This window comes from Abrus precatorius, unplaced genomic scaffold (assembly GCF_003935025.1).
Source record: "Abrus precatorius isolate BTA unplaced genomic scaffold, Abrus_2018 Scaffold8, whole genome shotgun sequence".
Taxonomy (NCBI): domain Eukaryota; kingdom Viridiplantae; phylum Streptophyta; class Magnoliopsida; order Fabales; family Fabaceae; genus Abrus; species Abrus precatorius.
Window position 1 is genome coordinate 2,306,382 of NW_020874428.1, and position 17,437 is coordinate 2,323,818.

Below are 17,437 nucleotides of genomic sequence, written 5' to 3' on the forward strand. Positions count from 1 at the left end.
TAGTGTTAACTACTGAAGAATGGAAGATTAGGTGGAGACTACCAGAGCAATTTTAAAATATCATAAACTAAAATCGATGACTCATACAATTTTAAAGTCAAAACAATGTTGTGGGTTTACTCCTATAAATACCTTAAGTTTAAATATATTTTTGGTTTATGTATTTTAATATTATGTTTTTTAGTTCATCAAAAATTTTATTCCCTCTTAATGACATGTTTCAATAATAATAAAAAAAATATTTATAATAATATTTTAGTGGACCACGTTAATAGAGACTAAAAATAAAAAATTGTAAAAATATAAATCAAAATGAAAAAACTCCATTTAAATGATTATAAAAATAAAAACTTAAAATATATTTTAGACTAATATACGACCTCAACATTGTCATCTTTTGTGTTTCTTATGACCCTAAGAACTAGTATGAGGATAAAATGAAATAAAAATATACTAGAGAACTAAATCAAAATAAAATGAAAGTTAAGATACCAATTTATTAATTTAGCCAATAATATTTCTTGAATTAAAATTCACTCCTCTTACCCAATTTGTTAAAGCAAATTTAGTTTATGATGACAAAAATTTCTGTTATTACTTGTTAATAAAAAAATTATAATGTTTTTTTTTAAATTTTTTTGTTAATCTTGAAGTTTAAATATGAAAAAAGTAAACTTTTATTAAAAATATTTATTATAACAAAGATAAAAAGTATAATAAATGTTATTAATAAAAATTCCCTTCTTCTACGTTTAAGATTTTGTATAAAAATTAAGAAAATGATTGGTATTCTAAATTTCATTAAAAATATTACTTGACTTTCTAATACATACTTCACCAATTATACTATCTCTGCTCTTATTCACATGTCAAAAGAGAGTGAAAATTACACAAACCAATGCGTTGTATTGGATTTAATTGTTAAACACACTTATTTATCTTTTCTTGAGTTTCTCTTAACTTTTGAACTATTAAAATTGTATATAAAATTTTTTATTAATTTTTCTATCAAATATAATATTATACCTAATAAAAAATTACATATAATAAATTTTTATTAAAAATTATAAAATTTATTAATACACTAATATTTTTTAATATTATTAATAAATTTATTATTAAATGCTTATGTTAAAAAATTGATATTCTTAAAAAAATATTTTTTAACTTGTGTCGTTCACTTACAATAAAAATTTAAAAATATATTTTTTATAAAAAAATGTAGTATTTAATATTATTAATATATTAAATCATATGATATTATTGGATTTTTAATTTATAGGAGATCTCTAAGATCCAGTTCAAAAAAATATTAGGAAAATAAGCGTAATTAGTATTATCTTTATCTTCTAGATGAAGAAATAAATAAAAATATATTTTATATTTTCATAAATAGATAGATAATGATAAAAGTAATGTTAAATGTCTTACTTATTTATTATTTTTATTTTTTATTAAAGAAATATTAATTATTAAAGATGAAACAAAAACATATTCAACAATTTTTGTAAAATTATTAAAAAAAATTTAATGGCAAATAATGATGTGTGGTAATATTATAATATTGAATATATTTATAAGATCAAATATTACAAGTCTTAATATAACCGACGTTAACGAAATACAATAATTTTGTGTGTTTTGTTAGAATAAAAGTTAAGTGTGGGGTGGTGGAGGCGAGACGGAGACATGGGAGTTGACCCAGTCAGTTCAAGTGGGGAGTTTGGATTCGCAACCGGCGTCTGAGTGCTCTCTCTCTCTCTCATTGGCTTTGCAATTCGCATCCTCGAATTCTCCCTCAATCTTCAAATCACAATACAAAACCCATTCCTCTCTTCAATTTCCACAAAATCTATTTCCTTCTTCGTACCGCAATGTCTCTGAAACCGTCGAATTCGTCGGAGAATCCGATACTTCCCATGTCGGATCCTCCCCACAACCAAGACGACGACAAGCTCTTCAAAGGTTCCGCCATGACCAAACGAGGAGCCTTCGCTGCCATCTCTTACATGTCCTGCGCAGGTTCTCTCTCCTCTACCTCTGCATTTTTTTCTCCAAGTTTTCAATTTCTTTTTAATTTCTATTTTATTATTTAATTTATTTTTGTTATGCAGTTCTGTTGGTGATGTTCAATAAGGCTGCTCTTTCTTCTTATAACTTTCCATCCGCAAATGTTATAACACTTCTTCAGGTTCGTACTCACTAAGTTTTTTTTAATTACGTCTTTGTAAGTTTACATCTGTATTATAGATATAGTTCTTCATCTGTTATATTGATAACCGTTCTCCGAATTATTTGTATTATATGCCCTAAAATTACTAGAGTTTAAACATCTTAAAGTAACAAGTTTTTATTGTGGAAGAATACGTTTATTGGAGTGAAGATCTAAAAGTGTAATAAATGTTTTATTTTTAATAGAATTTTACTATTATTAGTTGTTTAAACTCAGTTCTAAGGGTTGATGTTAACATTTTCTTTTTAAAAACTCTAACCATGTCTTTTAAGTGCATTTTCTTCTAAAACTGGAACAAAAGCAAACTAGCAAGTTATTGGAATTAGAGTGTGTGGATGAGGTGAATGGCTTGGACTGTAAATTTTAGAATTCCTTGCAGTGTCTTCTACTGTGCTGTATATACTTCTGTTGACCGCTGAGGCCTTACAATTAATCAATTACCAATGTTGTTGTGAAGATCCACTTGATCCATTTCACGTTTTTAAACACAAATCTATGTTTCTTTTTTCCCCAGATGGTATGTTCGTGTTGTTTTCTCTATGTATTAAGGCACTGGAGGGTGATTTCTTTCACAGCAAGCGAATCTTTACTTATGTCAGATAACTCAACAAAGTTTGTATCATTGAAGACTTTGAAGCACACTCTTCCTCTGTCTGGAGCTTATTTACTTTACATGGTACACCCTTCTTCCCCCTCCCCCCACAACAAAGGATCAATACATAATAACGTAATAATTTGTTTATTTTTATTTTTTATTCACCCATGTACTTCTCCTTAGCTAGTCACCATGGAGTCTGTTCGTGGAGTAAATGTTCCAATGTACACCACCCTTAGGAGGACCACAGTGGTATTTACAATGCTGGTAGAGTTTGTTCTGGTAGGGCAGAGATATACACCCTCTGTCATTTTCAGGTAAATTGCTTTCTCTCCATTTCATGATATATCTGCAGTACAGTATGATATAGTTTCAATGAATCCTTGATTGATGCACCTTCAATTTTAGTAACATATAGATGCGTTATTTAATGTGGGAGTAATGAATTGTGTTATTGTATGTATATATATAGATGCATTTTAAGGTTCTTTGGACCTTTGCTCTTGTTTATTGTTGTTTATTATTTAAATAGGTCATCCAACATGATGATTACAAATTCCATAGGATGCATTTGGATAACAATTTAATTAAGTGTTTACTTTATAAACTCTTGTTACATAAGGGCTTTATACCACTAATTTGACCATAAAATTTATTGACATAAGCTGAAAAGAATTTATTGACCATAAAAATGAACCAAAATTGAAAACATATTCTTTATTACTGACCAAAATCATACTGTCACAATCTTTAAACACACAAATCAAATAACAAAAAATGGCCTCCAACACATTAGAAAATTGGAATGAAATAATAAAAGAAGGAATTAATTGAAAAAAGAGGGGACACTTGGGTATGCGAACAAAGAGTCAAAGACAACAAAGTTAAAAGATTGAAAAAAAAAAATGTGGCTGCAGTTTTCCAAGAAAGCAGTCGCAACTCCTGCTATAGCATCGTGGTAGTGCACTATTGATAAATATGTTTTTACTATGCACTGAAATTTAATTATTTTGAACAAATGGGGATGCCAAACATGACACTGCTAACCATTTCATCAAGGAGGTCCAAAACCATGTTATAAAGCAACTCTCAGAAGGTTAAGCTGGTAGGTTGTTTGAAAGTATCTCATATTTGGGGCAAATATCTCCTATTTAGCATTTGTACAGTTGATTATATATTTTCTGTAAATATTTTGGATTTGACTTGTATTGTTTTCCTAATTTCCTAACATTAGAGATTGTCATGTATATATAATCAATCTTGCTGGAGAATTCCTCCTTGTTTAAATGCATAAAAATCAATGAACAAAATTTCCACATGGTTGACAAGTATTACTAATTTAGTATCTTGCATCTGTTTGATGATGTCTCACCTTATCTATTCTCTTCTTCTTATACATCTTCAACTTATGTTGAAGTTACAGAAAATGCTCACATTAACTTCATCCAAACAACCTAATGCAAGACAAAGAAACTTATTTGGTTTTGGAGAAAAAGGGAAATGAGGTATAATGAGTTTGGGACATGTTGTGCAGTATGCTTAACACATGCAATCTATATATGGTAAAGTGGAAAATAAGTTATGGCAGATGCTCTCCCTGCATAAACTTTTAAAAGAAGTTGATGTGCATTTGCATTAAGAGTAATATAACCAGTTCACTGTTCTTATGGCTATTTCCCCTTTTCATTAATAACTTAAAGAAGTTGAAGTTCAAACTGTTATTTGAATGAGCATCATCCTGATTCCTTCATTTAACTGAAATTTATAAGGCTGTTATCAGTGTTGGCTTGATTGTCTTTGGTGCATTTGTTGCGGGAGCGCGGGACCTTTCTTTTGATGCTTATGGTTATGCTGTTGTTTTCATGGCTAACATCACCACAGCAATATATCTTGCAACCATAGCTCGGATTGGTTGTATTCCTATTCTCTCACTCTCCCATACAAAGTGGAAATTTAATTCCTTGTTTTCTACTTGGTGTGCATTTTCTTATTTGTTTGTTATTTCGTGTTTTTATCAGGGAAAACTAGTGGTCTTAATAGCTTTGGCCTAATGTGGTGCAATGGTAAGCTGATAGATTGTGTGATGGCCTATAAAATTTTCTTACTTTTTATACTGTAAATATAATTCCTGATTTGAAATACTTTCTATTGTATTTTAGGTGTTGTATGTGGGCCAATTTTGCTCATCTGGACATTCATTCGTGGTGACTTGAAGACAGCAATCAATTTTCCGTATCTCTTCTCACCTGGTTTTATAGTATGTTCTGCTTGAGCCTTTCTCCTTCAATAAGTAATAGTTTTCATCATTGGACATTGTTGGGTTACTTGCCAAAAGAAATATGATTTGTTTCTTGGGAAGTTAACAATGATTTTGGAAGTCTGTCTCAAATAAAAAATTTGGGGATTAAAAGAAAATGTTATAGGACTAGCATTAATAATAAAATAAAGCAAAAATATAAACACAAAGATGGTTCAGCTTAGAGCCTATGTTCACATGCAAAGACAACTGTCACATATATTCAATGCATAAATGTGATGGAGAAAACAAAAGGGTTATCACACTTTACTCAAACCCTAATCCCAAATTCACCCAAATATCTTCTCACTAATGTGTGCATTCAACTCTCCATGAATATATGAAGAGAAGATATGAAGAAACCAATTCTCCGGTTCAAGAGAGATAATGTTTGTGGTACTTATAATTTTTAAATGTCTTGAAACAAATGGATTTTAGGGCCTTCTATCTTTGACTCAGGATATCCTTAATTCTTACAAAGCAACACAAAAATTAGCATCCTATAATAAATTCGAAGCTTTTGCTAAATAAAGGGAAACCTCCAAAATTGATAGTTTTTAGTCAATAAAATTCAATCCATTATATAGCAAAAAAAAAAAAAATACCCCCTCCTTGTGCACTTGGCTATCCTGAGCTATTTCAGCCACTTTATGGAGGAAAGGAGGGTGTACGGTAAGAATAAACAACATAGGGAAAAGTATGAATGAACCAAACCTGATAGGCTGCTACATGTGTTCCATGTTATTTCTATTAAAAGTTGATGGAAATTTGAAATGTAACAAACTACAGAAGGCAATGCGGCACATTAACATTATAGACCACAAGTTGGAAGGCTCTCAAGGGGTATTTGATATTTTACACTGTGGTAGAAATATTACCATTGCTTTTAGAACCAAACTAGACCAGCCGGTTAAGTAACCTTGAGAAATTGTGTTTCCATAAATGGTATTTGAACCTTAAAACCAATACGAAATCAGTTGATTTGTTTGAATGGGTCAACTTATTTGAACAGGAAGATCTTTTTGAACTGGTCACAGTTCACGCAATTGAACTGGTTCTTAAATTAAAAGAAAAACCATTTTAATCAAACCAATTTGAACTAGTCATTAAATGTTGTTTTTGGTTTCCAATTTATAACCAAAACTCTGCCTTACTCGTTTAATTTTGCCTTACTCGTTTAATTTGTTCATTGTGGAACAGATACGAGCTTGTATACAGCAAGAGTTTGGCTTCTATTTATATTTAATAATGAGAAGCTTCACCTCTAACGCTTTTACTTATTCAATGTTACTGTAGAATGAGAGACTTTACTCTTTGTCTTCGACATATTCAATATGGGACCATTATAGGTTAAAAACCATCGTATTATTTGTAAAGTACTTTAGTTCAATATTTGTTTTATGTGATAAGTTAATTTAATTATACTAAAAATGTATTTCAATGTTTTTTCCATGATTTAATTTATACAACTTAACATATGCATATTATACTTTTTCTAACATATTGTTTTATATTTATACAACATATGGGTATGTGTGAAACCCTGACGTTGAATCTCAAAATCTTAATCCTTTTATTAGTTTAATGATTGGTTTGATTTTGAAAACATTGTACATAAGAAAATAAATGTTGCTTTTTCTGAATTTGTTGATTAGTATCCTTTTGCCCGGATAGACCCTTGATATGTGAAACCTGCACTGGTCATTGACTATTTTGAGTCAAGTCTGGTGGACCCATTTAAGGGGATTGAGCACTTCTAGACTCTAGTGCCCATTTTTCCCATTCACTAGACTTAATCCAATTATTTTTTTAAGTTGAACCAAATTTGTTACCGCATGGACCACTTTCTAATTCCCCTTTCCATTTTCCAAAGTGCTTGCATGTCTAATGTAACTAAGAATTTTATTTTATTTTATTTTGCAGCATGTATGATTAACTCAATGGAGAATTGTGTATTTCTTGCATTTTTGTTCATAAGGAGCAATTGCCTTATGTTTATGTTAATCAGCACCAAGCTATGATCCTTGTTTCCTCAATTTGAAATTATGACAAGTTGTAATATGTATATATTTCGTTTTTTTTTTTTCCTTTTTTCTTGGCCAGATTATTCTGCTTTTTTCCTGCATACTGGCATTCTTCTTGAATTACAGTATTTTTCTGAACACAACTCTAAATTCAGCTCTGACACAGACAATTTGTGGTAATCTGAAGGTATGTATGCTTGCCATTTAATTATTTTACCTTGCATGAATAGTGCACCTTGATTTAGAGGTTGTCAATGATGATGCTACGAGGCCTTACTCTTAGAATGACGGCACAGTATGAACTTTTCTGTGGTAGGACTGATTGTGTGCAATGAGATTTTACGAAGTTTGCCAATGTAGGGGGAGAAAAGGCAGTATTAGACTATTAGTACTTTATTTTGTGGGTATTCACTTCTGGAATTTGGGGAAATCTTCTGATACATTTTGGTGTCACGAAATACTCAGCTGTGATGCAGATGAGAGAGAGAAGAGAGAGATTTACATAATGTGGCAGTAATTTTGCTTGCAAGCAGTTTCAGAAATGAAAAAAATAAGCTTAACCTGATGATTTTCTTGCAAAATTGTCTTGTTGAGAATTTATAGTTGACTTGTAGATATGAACAGTCGGGGAAATGAATTAGAACTTATTATCTTATTGTTGAATATTTGTTTCTGTTCAATTAGCCTTATGATATTTAATTGAGATTGGAAACCTTTAGTTAAGACTTAAGACGTCACACTGACTTGACACAATATATGTATTGGTTTTAGTTGGACTTTGGAGTTATCTTTTCCACATAACGCCATGGAGTCTGATGTGCACTCCTTCATCCCTTTTATGTTCTGACTTTATTTGTTTCAGATTGATGTCATGATAGTTGTATGCAGTTTTTATGGTTGAATTTTAATTATTTGGTATTGATGTCTAGGATCTATTTACTATTGGCCTTGGCTGGATAATTTTTGGTGGGCTACCATTTGATATTGTAAGTGTTCTTGTCGTGACTGCTGTTCTGGTATTCCCAGTAGGGTGTATTTTTGCAGTTAATAGAATGTGTTTCGATTTGATTTCAGTGGAATGTAATTGGGCAATTTCTTGGTTTCGCTGGCTCTGGTTTATATGCCTACTATAAGCTCATTGGCAAATAACTTGCTCAAGTCCTCTAGATAAAGTATTTTTTCAATTAGGGAAAGCCATTTGCTTCAGCCATCGAGTCACCCGCTGCATCTCTCGAAAAGGGTGAAGTATCTGAATCAAACTCGGGTACGTGGACCTTGTGATTGACTAATCTATACTTCTAGGAAGTTTTGCTAAATACAAGTTGACATGCAAACAGTTTCTGGGGGATCAGACAACACCTATTTGTCATCATGGCTTTATTGTGTATTCAAAACTCTATTGATGTAGTAGAATGTTCATCCATTGCGTTTGATGAATCTCGTGCTTCCCTCTCTTTGTAAGTTGTAACTGTTAACAAGCTCTGTATTTTAGTAGCAAATTCATTTTGGGGAGAAAACTTGTGGTGAATACCAATCCATTTCACTATCCCCTCCTCTCTCTGATTTGAAAATGCCAATTAAAATGACAATAGAAGTTTTTCATAATGATCCTTGGCTCCTTTAAGCACGTTAAAATTTGAGTTGAGATTTATGTCCATGTGAAAAATACTGTTGGGAGAGGTTTACAGTCTAAAGATACATATTCCCCTAAGAGTAAAACTTGATTAATGATTACTAAAATTATAACTCAGTTATTGTTTGAATATATTTCAGTTTATGAATAAAATAAAAATTTGTTTTTATTTTTAATAATTGAAGCTGTAAATACCTGCAAGATTATCTTACGACATAGGTAAGCTCTATAACAAGCATGTGGCTTTTGGCACATGGACATGGTGAAACGCTGCTTCTCCTCACAGCAAATTAATCTTAATAACTTGTATGATTCAATATTTTTATTTAAACGTGAGTTTTCACTTCAACAAACTTGCCAGGAAAAGTGAGGATGACCGAAAGAACCAAGGTTCTCTATTGAAAATTGTCAATAAAAAGTCCTGGCCATGAAAAAAAATTAAGTAATGTTTTGGTCGGAGTGAAAATGACTCGAATTCATTAAACATTCATTAAACAGGTGATTTTGCATTTAACTTTAATATATACATGTATGAAGAAAAAATACATAATGATTCCCTACTGTAACATTTAACTGTAATTTGAAAAATTAGTTGGAGACTTACTAAAAATATATAATTCGTAAAGTAATTAAATTACCATCACAAAAATTCTAGAAGAATGCTTAATATATTTTGGAATTAAAATTTTGAAATGCAATTTATATATCAATTTTTAAAATTATTTTTGAAATAAAAAACAGTATGATTAAATAAATAATTTTTTAAAAAAAGATATGTATCACTTTAAAAATATAAAAGTATAATAAATATTTTTAATAAAAATAATTTTATTTTAAATAAATATTTATTATGTTATCTGTAAATTTGAGAGAGTACTATAATATTGTATTCTTTTTAAAATTGATTATATTTTTTTTAACATTTTAGATGTTAAAAGATATTTATTTATTTTTTAAATAAATTATTAATCTTATTATCTTTATATTTATAAGTTAACGTTGAATTTACCTTTTAACTATTTTAACTTAAAGAATTGAAACTAATAAAATCGTTAAATTAAAAAGAAATGCAAAATGTAATATACTTTTTGTTTTGGTCTGAGATGTAAGCCCAAAGAAAAATGTAAAGAGGAAAGCCCAAGCCCAAAGGAAAAAGACCGTTGAGGGCGCGTGTAACGGTTTTCTGTTCTCGAAAAAAAAGCCTTGTTGTCTTTCTCTTCCTCGAGACACGAACACATTGCAGAAAGCAAAGTGATTGCTATGGAATTAGAATCTCCCCGACAGAAGCAGCATCAATTGCAGTGACGAAAATTCCACAATGCGAATGCGTGTTCTTCCCTTCCAAGAATCTCTCTCTCTCTTCTGCTATAAACCTTCGACATCATCGATGCCATTTTCTCACGCAATGGGTGAAGACGAGAGTGCGTTGATAGTGGCAAAGCAGAATAGCCCTAACCGATCCTCTACTTTCGACATCATCGATGCAGTTTTCTCACGCAAATCCTTCTTCTACGATAGGCTTCCCTCCCAACCCCTTAGACTCACTGTACTCAAATTGGACGGATCCTGCTTCCGTAATCACTCACTCCCTTTCTCTTCTAATTATTATTAGTTTTTGTATTTAATGGAAGAGAGTTTTTGTTCACACAGATGTTCAAGTTCCGAAGACGGCAACGATTGCACAACTTAAGGACGCAGTAGAAGCCCTCTTCAGTCACATAGGCCCTTCACAAATTTCATGGTCTCCCCCTCTCTTTCTCTCTTATTTCGTTTGGCTTCAAGTTTAGTAGACTACTGTCCAATGTCATTCAGATATAAGTTAATCTAAGGAGAAGCGAATAAGAATTTGTTAGATAATTTTTTATTAAAATATCATATAATTTCATGTCTTAATAATATTAAATATTGTAATTTTTAATAATGACTTATTTATTATTTTTGAACAAGTTAAACAAGTTTGTAAATTAATTTAAACTATATAGCAAAAAAAAAATTTAATTTAGACTATATATTGCCATGGAAATGTGTGCTCTTTTTTAAAAATGTGAGAGAATTCATTTTGTTACTCTCTCAAAATTTCTTTTTTCTCTATTTTACATATAAATTTTTTAAAAGTATTATTTTTATCTAACTTTTTTAAATTAAAAAAAATTAACTTAAGCAAGATTAAGTAGCTAAAAGTAATACGTTTATACTGAAAAAGAATGTATTTATTATTAGATCAAGAATATGAAAATATAATAATTGTTATCTTTTTTATTAAAAAAATATTATTTGTAAATATTTGAAATCTATGGACCTCTTTGGTCACTTCTAAGTCAAATTGCGATTGCAGTTATACAGTTTCAAAACCTTAAAATTATAGAAATTGAAGAAAATGTGATTAATGCGGCTATAAATATGGTCCCGATGTAATGTAACTGGGAGATCTTTAAAATCTTAATGTATTGAAATTTTGGCACCCTAATGAAAATGATGTAGCTCTACCCTTATATATGTGTGTCCTTCTTTATGTTGTTGAAAAATGTGGTTCTAGTATCCTGTACTCGTATTCCTAGTGGAACTGGTACCGTACGCAACTTAGAACATTCTGGATTTTTTTTTTTTCTAAAATTCGCGGATCAGAAGTGGGATGTTATTGTTTTTTTTTTTTTGCTGTTCCTGTGATTACTAGATTTTTATTGTCGGTCGTCTGATTATATATTTGTGTATATATTTAATTATTATTTTTTGTGAAGGCCACTTGTTTGGGGGCAGTTTTGCTTGTGCTATGATGGGCAGAAACTAGTTACAGAGAAGGATTATCTTAGACATTATGGCATCAAGGATGGTGACCAGGTTTGTAACTTTTTAAGATTTATTTATTGAACAGCTGGCATGATCTCAAGCTACATTGTTATAGTGTAATACTTCACTAAAAGCAAAATTATTACACTTTGAATGAACCCATGCGTTGCTGTTACCCTTCTCTCTCGTAATTGTAGTTTGGAGTCTCTTGATTTGCTTTTTGTCATTAAGCATATCAGTTTGCACTTCATTCGTAAATGGATTTCGGAAAAAATTATTAAATGGGGATGAAGTTTGCAGATGGAAGTTGTCTGTATACTGAATTGGCATTTGGAAAGTTCCATGCATTATTTGTTCGTAATTTTCAAAAGATGATGTGAATAGACATCAGACTGGCGTACGAAAGTACGAAACATCATTGCTGATATAAATGGTAGGTTTGTAATCCATGTTTTTGAAAGACAAAATTAATGATAATTTTGTGCATCGTGGGGCTTTAATTGGGGTAGAATACTAACTTCCTAGCGTTGCCAGCAATATTACTAACAAGTAACAACTCTCTGGTTTCAACTAGTTGGTGGCTCAGTTTGAACTTTTCTTTTCTAGCATTTCATGGTTGTAGAAAGTGTCTGTGGTGAATGGGAGAGGAGATTTGAAGCACGGGATATAAATTTGCTTTTGTTCTAATTTCTTATCATTTATCAAAGTTAAGAACTAAGTATCCCATCATTGTTAGGAATGCTTCTCTTTTATCATGACCGCAATAACGTGTTCTGGAAGTCTAAAGCACATAAATCACAGTTGTTTTTCCTTTTTTCGGTTTCTATAGCTCTATTTCATCCGCCATGTCTCAAACAGTTGCTGCTTCATTCAAAGAAAGAGGTCAAAGAAAAGAATTGTTCGTTTGAAACTGCAGAGGAGGTAAAAATTTTCCAGTTGTTCCTTCTGTTAACTCTGCAAATGTTACGTTGTTGCCTGCATGATTCAGGAACCAGGATGCTGTTTGTCAGGTTACAGTAGTTGAGTCTACTAAGCCTGTGCCCAGGGTTCCGGAAGTCCATGCATCATCAGGAAAATGTAAAAAATAAACGATGAGATTTAAAGAAACTGTTTCGTCAATAAAACTTTATTTAAGGCTTAATTTTTTTTTTCACACGCTTGAGTGTTAACATGTTCCATAATTACGTTGACCACTTTGTTGTGCCCATTTATTTTGGATTTTTGTAAAATTAATTTTGAATTGTTGAATGTGATTGAGATGCCTGTTCAAATTAATCTCAACTCTAGAAGTTATTTTAGAATGTGTGTCATGGTGTGAGATGGCTGTAGGGAAGAGAGAGATAGAAAGTAAAGAAAAATAGAAGAAAGAAAAACTAGAAATGTAACGTGTGATGTGAAGGAAAAGAAGAGGGAAAAACAGTTAAGTGTAGATGAAATATAAGAAAAAGGGGTGTAAGAAAATAATAATTGATATTGATATGAACATCGAGATAAATATCTCATGCATGTTCATGCACTACTCTTCTTAAACAAGTCCTGACAGCCGGATGGTGCAGGTCATCGCAAGTGAATAGCTATCAACCCAAAGAAAATTGTGATGATGATGAAATTAGTTCTGGTGATGAAACCATAGAGAATGCAAAGATCAAGCATTGCATGGAGGAGGAGGAAGAAGAACATGTTGGAAAGAACAAATTAACTGGCTTTGTGGGAACATTTTTCTCGTACACTCCACTAGCAAGTGTGAGAAAAACTAGAACTAAAAGCAGGATTTGGCCGTCCACAATTCCCAGGTGTTTAACGGGCAGTTTTAGAAAGATCAAAAGCATTGTTTGCTTTGGCAGGAGCCGGCACCAATCTCTCAGACTCACATGGAGACAGTATTAATTTTTGGAAGATGTTTCTTACAACATACAACACAAATCCAGTAACTCACAACAGATGAAAGTTGGCTGAAATCCTTGTAAGATTTTGATTCCCATGCAAAAACAGTGTGCATGTGAAATTGTGTTGCTGTGGTGCTTGAGATTGCAGTGAGATTGGGTTGTAAATATTGCAATGTTTTATTTTAGGTGATTCTATTCCATACTCTCTTGTTTGGAGTTCTAGAGGTAGAAACATCATGTCTTCATGGGACAAAATTCTATGATTTACTCTTGTATATTCAATCCAATTTTAGAGAAAATGCAAAAATTTATTCTAAAAATACTTTATAATTCTTATAATTTCTTTACAAGCTCATTTCAAAATTTTAATGGTCAAATTTATGGCATATTAGATAAGTGCTTAATTAAGGCGTATTTTTAAACGCACCCTTAAACTCGTACACTCACTACGTCTATCCTTTTACTTCTCTAATTTCCAGTAAATATAACTTCTTTATTTTCTATAAATTTTAAGGTTTTATTTTAATAATATCCTTTAATCAAACACGAAGTGGTTTTTCTCTCCTTTTGAACGAAATGTTATTTCTTTTCTATTCAAACATTCTCTAAACTTCAAGGAACTGGTAGGGTACGTTTAAAAGGATCTTGATATATAGCTGTCAAATGGACAGAATGTGAATATCTTTGGTCCTATAACTCATTTTCAGTTCTATAATTGTGTAATGTGCCCCCCCCCCCCCCCCCCCTCTTTTTCTTAACAAGCAAGTGTTCGCTTGCACAAACAAGTATTGTTTATATTGAATTCCTAATAAGTCATCTTAGTGCAATCAATCAAGATATATAGTTCCTTAGCAGTCAAAAGTATTTTAAGCAAGTGTCTTTAAATTTGCTCCAAGCACCACTTGCTTGAGTTAGCACTATTTTTTAATTAATATTATTTATACTTATTTAATAGTATTGATACTTGCAACTATTTTAATATATATGCTTGGAGCCACAAAATTTGAAAACTAATTTGATTTAAAGCTATTACAATTTAATAGTAGCGAGGGATTTGGATAGTTTGCGTGAGGTTACCCGTTCAAATTTAAATGATTCATAACTAATGTATTTTGTTTGAAATATTAAAAACTACAATATTTTGGTTATGTAAAATAGATATTTGTTTATATTTAATTGAAATTAAGCAAGTTTCTTGTAGAACATATCAGATGGGATTATTTTGGGTTAGAAAAACTGTTTTTGAAGAATAAAAGTTGTTATTTGATAAGTTTGACAAACTATCAAAGTGGAAAATTTTAATAATAGAAGTTTTACTATAAGAAATTTTTTGAAGTTTATGATTAAAATTATTGAATTATATTTTTGATTAACATTAAATCAAATTCTTATTAAACTTTTTGCTATTTTATTTGAACCTTGAAAATTAAATATTTTAAATATAAAATAAGCTATTATAAATAATTTCTTCTTCTGAAGTACTACGAAAAAGTGAACCTAGCTTTTAAAACAAATAAAATAAAATAAAATATCTTAAATTACTTTTCATCTAACACACTCAAACATAAAACTTATTTAACATTATTAATTAATTAATTATGGAAAAAAATTCACATATAAAACAAATACACCCAACAAATTGATTTAATAATGCCAAAGCAGAGTTTATCATGATTTTTCAATGAATTCCGTAGTGGGTCATGACTATGAAAAGAGACTGCAGGTGTTTTCTATATAAGTCGATATATTTGACACGATAATTAATGAAAGATTAAAGTTGCAACTTAAAATCTTTAATTATTGTGATTATGTTGAACCTTTTTTTCTTTGATAATTGATTATGTTGAGCCTTTTATCCCTCTATCTGTATGGTTCCTATACTGAGAAATTTACGGTGCTAGTTAGCAATTTTTTCGTTGAGCAAATGAAAAATTGCAACGAAAATATAATAAGATCGATCGTTTGGTCCATGAAAGTAGATCCTTACTTCTCTGATCAGCAGTCGTTCATATTTCATGAGATCAAATCATAATTCATAATCAATACTCTGCGTTTTGATGTTAAATGTAACAATTTCGTTTTTCTTTTTGGTTATATTTTCATTCAAAATTTAACATAATATATGCGAGTAATCTAATAAATAGTTGAGCATCTAATTGAAATAGGAGAAAAATAACTTCACTTCTCTTCACAAATTTTAATTCAATTATGCTTAAAAAATACACAGGTTACTTGTCATTAAGCTTAATAACATCATATTTTATTAAATTTGAAATCGAAACGTGATGAAAGAATCAAATTATTACGTTAAAGAAAATAAGTATCAAAATTTTCAATTAAAAATAAATAACCAAAATCGTACAAAATACATAGTTAAAAAACTTAAAATGAAATTAAATATAATTAACATTTTTGAATCACTGATTAATAGAAGAGTAACGTATTGAAATTTTAGTTACTTTGTTTTTATGCAAAGCCGTAAACGAACTCTTCATTGACTTTACGATCACTCAGCATCTTCTCATACGAAGACAAGACTACTCTCAATGAACTGTGTAATCATATGAAATTAAAGTTCTAATTAATTAGGTTCACATTTTACCCTCTTTGTGTTTCTTTCTAAACAAACTAAATTTGATATCACATGATTCATGATTAAGGGATTATATTCGTTATCATGACATAGTTATAATTGCATTTTGAAATTTTAGTGGCTATGCAATACGATTAAGTTTGTCTTCCATCACTAATATGCAAAACAAAAAACATAATTATCAAGCAGTGTTACTTGAACAAAGTCACATAGACCTTTTTTTCCCCTTCATTCATGTGAACTAGTTACCCTAAACCCTAAACTACACAATTTACTATCATTTTTTGTTTTATATTAATAAATATATTATAACTTTACATGTTTTAAATTAGTGAATCTAGCATAAAATATCTATCTAAATTGAAAAAAACTTAATAAATAGTAACTATGTATGCCTCCTTAATTTTTCATCCCTGCTTTAGAAGCAGCAGCAAAACGTTCAAAATATACTCACTGCTTGCGTCTCAAAAGCTTGGAAAACATTGACACGAAGCTACAATTTTCTCAACCTTCCATTCCTAACAACTATTGTTTAAGTAGAAATTGCCTAAAGATATGTTTGGGGAGATTTTTATAGAGAAGAAGGAGAAGACATATTTTTTATTTTTAAAAAATATTAATTTTAAATATATTATTTAAAATATAAATTTATACCCTTTTCTTTTAAAATCCTTTTCCCAAACAACTCCTAAGAAAATCTTTGGATTGTGTCTAACCTTTAGAAAAAGAAAAACAAAAAATAAAAAAAGTGATAAATATAATAAGTCATGTAATAAGATAGGATTTTTCTTTTAAAAAAAGATAAATGATATTAATGTGATATATATCATAAGAAAAATATATACCTAAATAAAATAAATATACAATAATATATAACATATGTGATTGAAAAATTGGTTCAAATAACATAACTGTTGTTTTGTGGTTTATTGAGCATCCTTCACGGCAAATAATTAGATACATTATGCTAAAACAAAATAGTGTTCATTTGCCAAATGTTGCTTCTATAATAAGTTGAATATGTGGTTTACATATTACTTAAAAAAAAATGTAAGTAATTATATATTATTAAATACTATCATTTATTTAATGATTGAATAATCCCACCTCATTAAAATTAAAATTTTGCAATATAAATTGAGTTTAACGTGTACAACATCTCAAGAAGGAACTTGTACACTTTATTTGGTCTGTATAAAATGAAAAAGAAATGGATAGAGATTTGAAATGGCCCAAAAAATAGAAGAGAAGGAAAAAAATAATATGGGTCCCATTGATTGTTTCCATTCTGGGCAATTTGCTCAAGAAAAGAAAGTGACACTTTTTTAAGTTATTTTTTGTTACTCCATAGTATATTTTTATTATGAAATCTTATTATTAAAATATTTAT

General features: G+C 30.1%; 2 protein-coding genes across 3 annotated transcripts; both read left to right on the forward strand.

Annotated features, from left to right (window-relative positions):
* The first annotated feature begins 1,677 nt into the window (after positions 1-1,677).
* On the forward strand, positions 1,678-8,748 carry LOC113845906 (nucleotide-sugar uncharacterized transporter 3-like). Of its 2 annotated transcripts, none has more exons than XM_027473599.1 (10): positions 1,678-2,022; positions 2,115-2,191; positions 2,748-2,909; positions 3,012-3,145; positions 4,609-4,739; positions 4,847-4,891; positions 4,988-5,085; positions 7,228-7,335; positions 8,078-8,134; positions 8,223-8,748. In XM_027473599.1, the coding sequence occupies exons 1-10, from the start codon at positions 1,875-1,877 to the stop codon at positions 8,295-8,297; spliced, it is 1,035 nt and encodes a 344-aa protein (XP_027329400.1). In that variant the 5' UTR covers positions 1,678-1,874; the 3' UTR covers positions 8,298-8,748. The 2 variants fall into 2 exon arrangements, with proteins under 2 accessions (XP_027329400.1, XP_027329399.1); XM_027473598.1 differs by having other exon boundaries at positions 1,678-2,058; positions 8,223-8,691.
* A 1,268-nt stretch (positions 8,749-10,016) lies between these two features.
* LOC113846519 lies at positions 10,017-13,602 on the forward strand. Its single transcript, XM_027474901.1, has 5 exons — positions 10,017-10,355; positions 10,432-10,522; positions 11,520-11,619; positions 12,398-12,489; positions 13,125-13,602. Exons 1-5 carry the CDS (start codon positions 10,100-10,102, stop codon positions 13,453-13,455), a joined length of 870 nt encoding a protein of 289 aa, XP_027330702.1. The 5' UTR covers positions 10,017-10,099; the 3' UTR covers positions 13,456-13,602.
* Positions 13,603-17,437: the final 3,835 nt, after the last annotated feature.